General features: G+C 37.9%; 1 protein-coding gene and 1 pseudogene across 1 annotated transcript in view; both read right to left on the reverse strand.

Moving 5' to 3' along the window:
• Positions 1–4,170: 4,170 nt before the first annotated feature.
• Positions 4,171–8,248, reverse strand: LOC100940643 (annotated as a pseudogene).
• A 2,871-nt stretch (positions 8,249–11,119) lies between these two features.
• Positions 11,120–13,212, reverse strand: part of LOC100961879 (targeting protein for Xklp2-like) — a 2,628-nt gene continuing 535 nt past the window's right edge. Inside the window, 1 exon segment of the mRNA XM_012809966.1 lies at positions 11,120–13,110. Coding sequence (XP_012665420.1) covers positions 11,120–13,110 — 1,991 coding nt within the window.

Genomic DNA, 13,212 nt, shown 5'->3' on the forward strand with positions numbered 1-13,212 from the left:
AGGTGGAATATAAATGTCTTAACACAACAATTATGAGAAAGACATGATGGCTATGTTAGCCAGTTGGATGAGAGTTTTCCAAACTGCATATGGAAGCAACACACTGTATCCTATGATAGAATTAATGTACACAATTATGATCTAATAAAAAATAAAAAATAAATAAAAAAATGAAAACTGGGAAACATTTTTTGGAATGTTTGGAAAAATTCCTTGGAATGCAAACCAGGAAAAATTCCTTGCAAAAAACAAAGCTAGTAAAGAAACTGTATCCAGAATATATAAAGAACTCTTAAAACTCAACAGAGGGAAGAACAGTCAATTTTTTTAAATGGCAAGAGATTTGCAAAGACACCTCATTGAAGAAGATCTACAGATGGCAAATAAACACATGGGCGAATTCTCAACATTATTAGTCATTAGGATGCTGTGCATTAAAACCAAAATAGTATGCACAATACATACGCATCAGAATGGCTAAAATTAAAAATAATGTTATACTGTGCATGAGGATGCATAGAGAATGGAACTGTCATGTACTGCTGACAGGAATGGAAAATGGTACAAATACTATGAATACTATGGAAAGTAATTTGGCAGGTTTAAAAATAAGGGAATGTAAAAGGCCATGAGGAGACTGCTGTGGGTGATGAATATGTTAACTTTCTTATTATGGCGATGGTTTCACTCATGCATACATATTTCAAAACTTATGACTTGTACATTTGAAAGGTGCACAGTTGATCATATACCAGTTACGCCTCACTGAAGTCACTGAATGCAGGAACAAACACCTAAGACAGTGGCTGAGACACACAGAGAAAGAACAGCCAGACACAATGCAGGATAAAGCTAGAGTTGAGATCTCTAACCCTATAATAATGAGAAGTGGTAGCTGTATTTTCAACAGGGACTTTTAACATGATTGGATCTACATTTTTAAAAGTACAGTAGTTGTATAGGAGATGACTACCATAGTTGACCACCTCCCTGCACTAATCACCTCAAATTGACCTAATTTTCATAGACCAGAAATGCACCACATGTACGTATCTGTACAGTAGGCCTAGTTCCTTATGTTGACCATCTCCATGTGTTGCCCAGTTTGTCATAGTCCCTTGGGTGGTCAGCTCACAGAGACTTGACTATATATATTATGGTTGCAGAGTAGAGCATGGCCTCAGGAGATGGGGCCATGAGGAAAGCAGTTCTAAGGTTACTGTAGCATTCCAAGTGGGAGATAATGGCAACCTGACCTTGGGAAAGCATAAGAGAGAAGTAGGGTCAGCAATAGAGCAGGAGTGCCATTCACACTGAGAGAAGTACAGTGGGATTCTCGGAGCTCTTTGAAAGTTCACAATATATTCTAGTTCTCATTCTATATGAACATAAAGCACATTTCTGAGATTAATGTCACTATAACACATCTGTGCTCTATGGTGCAACGCTAATCAATGCATACACTACTGCAGGACACATGAAAAGGTCTTACACTCATGCAATGGTCCTACCTTTACAGTGCTTTCCATGTTGTTTTGTGAGAAATGTCAAATTATTATAACTAACTGAAGGTGACTCATAATCCTCTGAGGCTCCCTCAGATGACCAGGTTAAGTCATCATGGTCATCCATAGTGTGTATTTGTTTTTTCACCTATAAAATAAAGAAAAGTGCTTCAAAATGTCCACATATTTACAGCATGGTCTAAATGTACAGAAGTGGTAATTATCCAGTTTTTTATATGAGCAAAACCACAGATATTTCTTAAAAGTACTGATGTGTGCTAAAAGAAAGACAACTTTACCTACGGCTATGGTTCCTTAATCAGTTTTTAAAGAAAATGGCTTTACAACAAAAGACTCTATTTTTTAATTTACCTTTATATTTTCAAATAATAACATGTTTGATGACATTTTTAATAATACCTTGTTCTTTTTCTTAGATGTCCTCTTTGCAGGCCTAAAAAACACAAATAATGTCTTTCAGCAAATAGGAAATATACAAAATATCTAAAACTATTGCTGTTTAATAAAATATCTGCATTTGTCATTTATTTCTCCTACTTATAGAGATTTTAGGGTTTTAAATACATAATGTAAAATCAATAATTTTCTACAAGAGGGATCGAAGTATAAATGGTAATAGTTGGATGAGAGTTTTCCAAACTGCATATAGAAGCAACACACTGTATCCTATGATAGAATTAATGTACACAATTATGATCTAATAAAAAATAAATTAAAAAAAAGAGATGAAGAAAACATACTACATAACATCATAATAAAGAATTACATTTAGATCAAACTTGCTGAAAGAGTGAAGGGAAAAACATACTTTTTGCATTATTTGATAGAAAGAAGTATACCAGGTTTTTGTCATTCTCCTTTTTAATAAATATGGTCATTCACAGGCACTAAGATTTATTTGCATTATCTTTCTAACATGCTTATATGAGGAAAATCCTTTTTTAAATAATGTTAAATGTTTTTAATAATGTTAATAACGTTAAATTCAAGGCCAGAATCAGTGGCTCACACCTGTAATCCCACCATTCTGGGAGGCAGAGGCAGTCAACTGCCTGAGCTCATGAGTTCTAGACTAGCTTGAGCAAGAGCAAGACACCATCACTAAAAATAGCCAGGCATTGTGGTAGGGGCCTGTAGTTCCAGCTACTTGGGAGACTGAGGAAAGAGATTCCCTTAAGCCCAATAGTTTGAGGTTGCTGTGAGCTGTGATACCATAGCATTCTACCAAGGGTGACAAAGTGAGACTCTGTCTTAAAAAAAGAATAATAGGGCAGTGCCTGTGGCTCAAAGGAGTAGAGTGCCAGCCCCATTTGCCAGAGGTGGCAGGTTCAAACCCAGCCAAAAACTGCAAAATAACAATAACAATAACAATAATAATGTTCTTCATCAGTATTTTCACAACTTAATATGTAATTACTATGTAGTATTTAATGCACTATACATGTATTTATTAATTAATGTGAATTCTGGCAAGAGCTCTGTGATATAGCTGCCAGTTTAGAGATGTTATCATCCTGTACATTTTGTAAAGGAGGAGACTAGGCTCCAAACACCAAGTAATTTGCCCAAGCACATATAGCTGGTCAGTGGAAACCCCACATTCAAACCCCAGAATTCTGGCTACAAAACACGAGCTTCATAACCTGTTGTGAAAATCAAATTTATTTTCCACTGCTCTTAAGTGATAGAATGGTAGATAAAGCCATATAATCATTCTATTTATGGCTATAATTATAAATATAAAATTTCTAAATCTTACATATTTTTTAAAAACCAAAAGCCTTTACATCATTACATCTAGGTAATTAGGGAAACCTACTTTCAACAAGTTCAAAACTTATTATTATTATTATTATTATTATTATTTTTGCAGCTTTTGGCCAGGGCTGGGTTTGATCCCCCCACCTCCAGTATATGGGGCCAGCGCCCTACCCTTTTCAGCCACAGGTGCTGCCCCAAAACTTATTTTTCTAAAGAAAATTCATCAGCAGCACTAATTTATCTATTCAACTGTTTATTCATGCATTCATCAAATACTTATTGAGCACACAATACACATCCATGACACTGTTGGTACAAAGAAACATGGTTTTCATATTTTATAAATTTATAATACAAAAAAGTATCACCTGGGATAAACTGTCAATAGTTTCTTTTTTTATTGCACATAATCAAAATCCTCCCTTGTCCTCAAAATCTAAGCTATAAAGGTTATACCTGTGATATTTTAGAGTATCTTGTAAAATCACAGTGATTCTATTGCTAATGTTATTATACTATATATGATTTTTTTATGTCCATGTAACACTAGAACTTCATTGAGATAAAGGACTATATAATCTAGAGATACAGAAATACACCTCTTGGTTTACCTTCCAGTTTGGGGCAAAAAATTTCTATGAAAGCAGTAATGTTGCCACAATACTGTAATGAGAATAGGGAAGACAATATTCTGGTTTTCCATTAAACATCAATGTTAAATTTGGTGTCAAGCCCACACAACTGAGGAAATAAGCAGACAAGGCTTATGGGCTTAACCTGCACGGGATTTCGCTGGTGTCAGTCAGAAACAAAGGCAATCCAGAGCCCATCCTCAGTCTTTCCAGAGCCACACAAAGAATACTGTGGCAAAATGACATTAGGGTTATTTGAGGCTATTTAGAAATTTGGCATGTTCTTCTCCTCTTGGTAACAAAATTTCTCCTCTGATTTTTGGACCAGAGTTTTCCTTTAGCATTCCCTCCCGTTCCCTTTTCTAGAGGCCCACGATTACTGCAGTGCTTGTTTGGGAGTCTGTCCAGGGAGATACTTCTCTTCCCACAGGAACACTTGAAAAACGTTTTCATGCCATTGAGCCAGTGAAGGTCGTACTGCTCGCTGACGCAGGTCTCCAGCACCTTGAGATGGGTGTAGGTGCCCATCTTGCATGTCACGACCAGACACTTCACTTCTCTGATGTTTCTCATCTTTTCTTCCATTTGTTCTTTTTTCACCAGTGCCTCACAATAGCATTTCCACAGCTCGGCCTCAGCCTCTTTCAGGACACCTGTGTGTTTTGACTTTATTTTTAGAATTTCCTGAATTTTCTCAGATTCCAGGCTGACAAGCTGCTCTCCCCTTTTCTTCACGCAGGCTCCAATTCACCCTCAGCTTGGGAAGAAAACCTGGTGATCTTTTGTACATATTTCATCACTTCCAGGACATCCTAGGAATCCTTTTGTATCATTTTGATGTTGTTTGGATGTGTTTGTGTAAGAACCTGGCCTTTGCTCTTAATTTGGTGATAGCAGACAAGTTTTTCATTTCTGCTAAAGCACTCTGTTCTGGTCTTGGTGGTTTTGACTCATCAGAAAAGAGAACGTCATCTCCTTCTGAGATTCCACACCCAAGCATGGGCATCCACATGGTCGGGCTGCCTTCCAGCTTGGGGAACTCAGTCCCCATCTGTGCAGATTGGGCAGTGTGGGCTGTTAAGATGAAGGTGGCAGAGCCAGGCTCTTGACTTCACTTGAGCCTTGGAGAAATCGTCTCCAAAATGATTCTGATTTCCTTTCTTTTATCTCCAACATCTGCTGCTTCTGTTGTTTTAAGAGGGCCAATGCTGATATAGACTGGAAGGCAAGTTTGGGGCTTCCCATGATCCCTGAAGCCATGACCTTGACTAAATGTTTCAGGTTTCTGGCTCCACTCAGTGGCAGATCCATCACTTCCTTGAACTCCAGAACAAGATAAGCTCTTCTGGGGGGCATTCTGAGTATTTGTTTTGTTTCCTGAATGAGCAAGTCTGCACCCTTGACAACCAGACTGCTCAGAGTGGTTTGAATCATCTTCATAGGCACAACAGCTGTTGTGACTGAGGCCCCATAGGAAGCAGAAGAAACTCATCAGTGGTAAAAACCATCCTGACATAGCCGTTCTTCATGGCTAGTGTCTTTGCAGGCAAAATTCTTTGGAATTCATCCTCTGGAGAAGGTGGAATGCAGGTCGGCTTGCTGTGCACTGAGTTTCCAATACTGAGCCTGGATGTGATACTCAAGTATTCAGAATTTCACAAATTAACAGTCTGTGCATGAGGTTCTCCATTTTTCTTTTTTGATTTATAGGTCACCAGATTAAGAGCTTCACCCATAATTGAGAGCTTCTGGGGATGATCGATAGCTAATCACACCTTCTCTGAGCCATCCTTGGGCTTCATGGGGTTAACATTGAGCAATCCTATGAAAGCACCTTGTTCTTTCTTCAATTTTATTTTTTCTTTCTTTATTTTATTTTATTTATTTATTTTTATTGTTTGATATTTATTAAGGGTACAAAAGATTAGGTTACACTGATTGCAGTTATTAGGTAAACTCCGCCTTGTAATTGTGTCCCACCCCCAAAAGGTGTACCATACACCGTGACCCCTTAGCCAACTCCATCCTCCCCTCTCCCCATCCCTCATTTCCCTACCCTCAACCTTCTATTAGACTATCTACATTCTTCATATTAGAATTGAGTACATTGCATTCTTCCTTCTCCATTCTTGTGATGCTTTATGAAGAGGAATGTGTTCCACTTCTGTACAGGTTAATAAAAAAGATGTAAAGTCTCCATCTTTTTTAATGGCACAATAGTATTTCATGGTATACATATACTACAGCTTGTTAATCCATTCCTGGGTTGGTGGGCATTTAGGTTGTTTCCATGGTTTGGCATTTGTAAATTGATCTGCAAATGTCTAGTGCAAATGCCCTTACAATAAAATGATTTTTTTTTTCCGTCCGGGTAGATGCCTCTTAGTGGGAATGCAGGATCAAATGGGAGGGCTAGTTTCAGTTCTTTGAGGATTCTCCATACTTCCTTCCAAAAAGGTTGTATTGGTTTTCAGTCTCACCAGCAGTGTGAAAATGTTCCCTTCTCTCCATATCCATGCCAGCATCTGCAGCTTTGAGACTTTGTGATGTGGGGTATTTGCATTGGGTTTAGGTGGTATCTCAGGGTAGTTATGATTTACATTTCTCTGATGATCAGGGAAGATGAGCAGTTTTCAAATGTTTCTTAGCCATTTGTCTGTCTTTGTCAGAGAAGGTTCTATTCATACCTCTTGCCCAGAGGTAGATGGGATTATTTACTCTTTCACTGTTGATTAATTTGAGTTCTTTATAGATTCTAGTTATCAACACTTTGTCAGGTTCATAGCCTGGAAAATATCTTTTACCATCCTGAAAATTATCTTTTTGCTTTCCTTGTTGTGTCCTTAGAGATGCAGAAGCTTTTCAGCTTAATTAAGTCCATTTGTTAATTTTTGTTGTTGCTATGATGGGCTCTGAAGTCTTTGTCCTAAAATCTTTCCCCAGTCCAACATCATCAAGTTTCTCCACACACTTTCTTCTAAGATTTTTATCATTTCATGTCTTAGATTGAAGTCTCTTATCCATCTTGAGCCAATTTTTATAAGGGGTGAAATGGGTCGATCAAGTTTCAGTCTTTTCATGTGGTTATCCAGTTCTCCCAGCACCATTTGTTGAATATTGATTCTTTTCCCCACTGTATATTTTTGTTCGGTTTATCAAAGATCAGATGGCAAGAGGAGATTGGTTTGATCTCTTGGTTTTCAATTCTGTTCCATATGTCTATGTCTCTATTTGTGTGCCAATATCATGCTGTTTTGATTACAGTGGACTTGTAATATAGCCCAAAGTCTGGTAGGGTGATGCCTGCTTTGCTTTTATTACTAAGAATAGCCTTAGCTATACTTTTTTTTCTTGTTCCATAAAAAAATGAAGTACTCTTTTCTCCAATTCTTCAAAATATGATGTTGGTATTTAAATTTCCATTGCATCAAATTTGTAGATTGCTTTTGGTAGAATAGACATTTTGACAATGTTGATTCTTCCCAGCCAAGAGCATGGTATTTTCTGCAATTTGTTAGTGTTTTCTACAATTTCTTTTCCTAGGGTTTCATAATTCTTTGTAAAAAGATCTTTCACCTCTTTTTTTAGGTATGTTCTTAAGTATTTCATTTTCTTTGAAGATACTCTGAAGGGAATTATTTCCTTGATTTGCTTCTCAAATCAAGAGAAGCTAAACAGCTTAGTTGTTATTGGCATATACAAGTCTACTGATCTTTGGAAATTGATTTTATACCCTGAGACATTACTGTATTTCTTGATAACTTCCAGGAGTTTGTGGTTGAGTCTTTGGGGTTTTATAAGTATAAGACTATATCATCAGCAAAGAGGGAGAGTTTGACTTCCTCTGCACCCATTTTGATGCTCTGTGCATCATTCTCTTGCCTGATTGTATTGGCTAGAACTTTTAGAACTATGTTGAATAATAGTGGTGATAGTATACATCCATGTCTGGTTCCAGTTCTCATTGGAAAAGCTTTTAGTTTTACACCATTCAGCATGATGTTAACTGTGGGTTTGTCATAGATGTCTTCAATCATCTTAAAAAATATACCAACTAAACCTATTCTCTTAAGTGTTATTGTTAGTAAAATATGCTGAATTTTATAAAACACTTTTTCTGCCTCTATTGAGAGGATCATATAGACTTTGTTTTTATGGATAGGATGTATTACATTTATGGATTTACATATGTTAAAAGAACCTTACATCCCTTGGATGAGGTCTACTTCATTGTGATGTATTATTATTATTATTATTTTTTGAGAGTCTCACCTTCTCGCCCTTGGTAGAGTGCCGTGACAGCTTTACACTGCTCATAGCAACTTCCATCTCTTGGGCTTAGGTGATTCTCTTGCTTCAGCCTCCCAAGTAGCTGGGACTACAGGCACTCACCACAACGCTCGACAATTTTTTTGTTGCAGTTTGGCTGGAGCCAGGTTTGAACCTGCCACTGTTGGTATATGGGGCCAGTGCCCTACTTCTGAGCTGCAGGTGCTGCCGAAAGAGATTTCTTGTTCTTTTTCTTTCTTTCTTTTTTTTTTTTTTTTTTTTGCACTTTTTGGCCAGGGATGGGTTTGAACCCACCACCTCTGGCATATGGAACCTGTAATCTATTATCTAAGATTTTGTTGAGTATTTATGCATCTATATTCACTAGTTAAATTGGTCTGAAGTTTTCCTTTGTTAAGTCCTTTCCTGGTTTTGGAATCAAAACCAAAGTGATATTTGCTTTATAGAATGTGTTTGGGAAGGCTCCTGCCTTGTCAATGTTTTGAAATAGTATCTGCAGTATAGGTACAAGCTCATCTTTGAAGGTGTGATAGAATTTTGATGTGAAGCCATCTGGTCCTGGGCTTTTGTTGTTGTTGTTAAAAGCTTTTTTATTGTTTATGCAATCTCAGAGCTTGATATTGGTCTTTTCAGGAGATCTATTTCTTCCTGGTTAAGTCTAGGAAGGTGGTGTGATTGCAGCTGTTGGTCCATTTCCTCTACATTGTCAAATTTCTAGACATAGTTTCTTGTAGTAGACTGAAACCCAACCAACACTTTTCACCCCTTAAAAAATTGACTTAAGATGGATAAAAGATTTAAATTTAAGACCTGAAATGATAAAAATCTTGAAAGAAAGTGTGGGAAAAGTTATTGATGATGTTGGACTTGGGAAAGATTTTATGACAAAGACTTCAGTAGCAATCACAAGTAAAATAAACAAATGGGACTTAATTAAGCTGAAAATCTTCTGTACAGTTAAGGACACAACAAGTAAAGAAAATACACAACCTTCAGAGTGGGAAAAGATATTTACATGTTACAAATCTGACAAAAGATTGATAATTAGAATCTACAGAGAACTCAAATTAAATCAACATCAATAGAGCAAACAATCATATCTATCACTGGGCAAGTGATATGAACAGAACTTTCTCTGAGGAAGAAGATGAGTGGCTATCAAACATATGAAAAATACTCATCTTCCCTGATCATCAGAGAAATGAAAATCAAAACCACCCTGAGATATCATCCAACCCCAGTGAGAATAGCCCACATCGCAAAGTCCCAAAGTTGCTGATGCTGGTGCAAATGTGGAGAATGGGGAACACTTTTACACCCTTGCAGGGACTGAAAACTAACATAGCCTCTTTGGAAAGAAGTATGGAAAATCCTCAAAGAACTCAAATTGGAACTTTTATTTGATCCTCCAATCCCATTACTAGGGATCTAACTACCCAAAAGAAAAAAAATAATTTTGTAATAAAGACATTTACTCTAGATTGTTTATTGCAGCTCAATTTACATTTGCCAAGATGTGGAAACAACCTGAATGCCCATCAACCCAGGAATGAATCAAGAAACTGTAGTATGTGTACACCATGGAATGCTCCTCTGTCATTTTAAAAAAGGAGAGTTTACATCTTTTGTATTAACCTGGATGGAGGTGAAACGCCTTCCTTAGAAAAGCATCAGAAATATTGAAATACAAATATCCAACATACTCAATAGTAATATAAAGCCAGTAGGTAATCTAATACATGTCCACATAAGAGAAAATCGCATTTCAATTCAAGTTGGGAGAAAGGGGAATAAGGGAAGGGAAAGGAGAAGGTGGGAGGGAGATTGGTGTGCTCCCACTTAATAGGCACAACTTAAGGGTACATGGCACACACATGGCACACCTCTTGGGTCCGAACACAACAACAAGAGGTACTCTACCTAACTAATGCAAACATTGTAACCTAGTTATTTATACCTTCACATTTACCTGAATTTAAAAAAAAAGAAACTGGAAAAGAAAACAGCTGATTATCATTTTGCTCATGTATATAAATAAAGACCAAAGGATGACTAAAATTTCAAGGGAAGTATGTACTGCTTGATAAAAATCGTCCCAATTTAGGACATTTTATACTCATTCATTATACAATTATTTATGTTAAAATATTGAATTCCATAATGGAAATAAAGGAGGGAAAAATAAAAAAATTGCAAAAAATCTTATTTTGTAAAGAATATAACATGAGATCTGTTGAATAATGTGATGTGGTTCATACTGAAATACTTAATCTTTTAAAAGAAGACTTGCTGCATTAGCAGTACTGGGTTTTACCACAAGAGTCACTAAATTAGCACATGTGAGCCAGGCTCAGCCCACTGCCTGTTTTTGGAAGCAAAGTTTTATTGGATCACAGACATGCCAGTTCCCTCATTTTCTATGACAGATTTTTGAGTATAACAAAAACCATGTGGTCCACAAAGTCCAAAACATATTTACTATCTGGATTTTTAAAAAAAAATTTTTTTTATTGATTATTCCTCATTTAAACCATGACTTAATCCCTATCTCAGGATTAAACTATCTCTATTTTCTATTAAAATTTTACAAAAGGAAAGGGGTAAGAAGCAAGAGAGATTACACTGTGTTGACATCAAGACTTTAAATTCTAGTCATAGTTAAGAGTCATATTAAATGCCAACTGAAGGCTAAAAGGAAATAACTACACGGAGGATAATCGTGCCTCAATAATGTAAGAAAACAATTGGCAATAAAACTGGAGTCATTGGTTGTCAAGTATGCTGTCTCACGCACCGGTAGGTAAAAGTCTGAAGAAATGGGTGGTCTCCATTCCCAGTGACAAAGATGGGTTCTAGTTGGATGCAGGAGCAGGTCTGTTGCCAGGTGCTGTCTGCAGCTCACAGCTGAGTTTAGCAGTGGAATTGGGTAGAGAACTTGGGAAATACAGGCACAGTCAAAGGCTGGTCACTTGAGTTTACCTCCACACCCTGGTACTTGCATATTGGATTTGCCTTATGCACCAGTTCTTTCTGTAGCCTGGCTAGCTCTTCCTTCTGCCGTTCTTCCTCCTGTTGCCTGGCTTCCTCCAACTGCTGGCCTCTCTGGGCTTCAATCTCAACCATTCTCTACTCTAACTCCTGCTGCTCCTTGGCTCTCTTCTCAGTAGCTAGCTGAAAAGGTTCCTGAACTAGAGAACCAGAAAGGCCTTCAGTAACTGTTTTTTTTTCTTTCTTGGGAACAAAGGGCTCCTGGGAGATGACGGTGTTTGGACGAGCCTTGAAACAAGCTGCTTCCTTCTGTTGTTTCAGTTCTTCCTCCAGCTGGTTCTTTCAAATCTGCGCCTTCAGAGCACCTCTTTTGTCAGTCTCCAAGCAGAAAGGCTCAACCTGGGTCACATTCTTTACCTTCTTCTCTGGCAGGTTAATAGTGTCAAAATGAGGCAAGGGAAGTGCCTTGAACACGGGTACCTCCTCTTTCTGCAGTTCTCTTATTTTCATCTCTTTCTTTAACTGATGTTCTTTGTCCTGAGAATCAAAGGAGAAAGGGCATAACTCCACAGTTCTTGCCTCTGGGATTTGGGGCTTAAAAGGCACCCCATAATGTGGCACAGGTTAAGCTCTTACCACTACTGGTTCATCTTCTTCCTCATCTCCTTTGGTGGGTATCCGAATTCTGTTCTTCAGTGCAAAAGCTGGTGACTTGGGGACAGTGATTGGAAGTACCTTCTTTTCAGGAACACCCACAACATCTTCCAAAATCTTAGTAGGGCAAGGTCTGGAATGAAATTCAAAGTGTTTATCATCTGATTTCTTCTTTGACTCTTGCTCTTAGATTCTTTTCTCAATTTCTAAATCAAAGCCAATAGGCTGAGTGGGTGGTTTCATGGGTGGTTTCTTGGTTAAGATATGCCCACCTTTAAGAATTCTGGGATCAAGTTCACGTGCTTTGAATTTGTATTGTTGCAGTTTCTCAAGCTCCTCAGCCTCCTGATCTGCAGCACTTTTGTAGGTCACAGGCCTTGTGTGCTGTTTGGTTTGCAGTACAGGAGTCTGTGGATCTCTGGAGATCTGGGCCACAGAAGATTTGGAAGGTAACAGACTAATATCACCCTTCTTGCTTCTCAAATGATATCTGTTAGGGGTTTGTTTATGGAAGGCTTCAACCTGCTGCGCAAGGGGCAGATATGTAGAAGCTGCTTCATCAAATGCTCTTTTCTTTCCCTGGGACAAGTTGAAAGGCTTAAAAATGGTACATCCCTTAGTCACTTGGGCAGGAGATGAAGGATGCTTTTGAAGTTCAGAAGTAAAGTCCACTTCCTTATACTCCTCTTGGTTCTTAGGATGTTGCTTAATGCGCTCATCTGTGTGGAAGTGGAAGTCAATTGATTTGGTTACCTGGCTCACTGATTTCTTCACAGGTTGCCCTGCTCCTGCAAGAGCAAATTTCTTGAATTCTTCATTCTTTCTCTGCTTCTCCATCACCACCTGCTGCATCTTCATTCTCTTCTCCAAGTCTTGTTCCTCAGTACTTTTCAGAATCTTCTGCCTTACGGGTAGTATAAAGGGCACAGTACGTCTGCCCTTTTCTTTCTCTGGGGAAGACTCATTCTTTTCAGAAGTATCTTGATGAGCACTATCTTCTTCCTCTGGCTTCTTTTTCTTGTTAGAAACTTTCATTTTTTCAGGGGGTGGAATTTCGTCTAAGACCACAGGAGTGGCACATCTCTTGGCTTTCATTTTCTCATGATCTGTTCCTTTCTGTTCCAAATCTCTCTGAGCAGAGAGTCTAATAGATCTTCTCTGTGGTTGGGCTGGAGTTTTTCTTGATACAGGTCCCTCAACTTCCAAGGAAGAACAAGTATTTGATGAAATTGATTGTCCCACAAAATTTTCTTTTTCTGGATGGAGCTGGAGAATGTTCCTCTGAGCAAAGTATCACAAGAATGGAGGAAAAAGTATCCAATGTACACACCCCTATTATGAAACTAATTTATACCTTTTAT

Source organism: Otolemur garnettii, unplaced genomic scaffold, assembly GCF_000181295.1.
Source record: "Otolemur garnettii isolate 467f Iridium unplaced genomic scaffold, OtoGar3 scaffold00119, whole genome shotgun sequence".
Classification (NCBI taxonomy): Eukaryota; Metazoa; Chordata; class Mammalia; order Primates; family Galagidae; genus Otolemur; species Otolemur garnettii.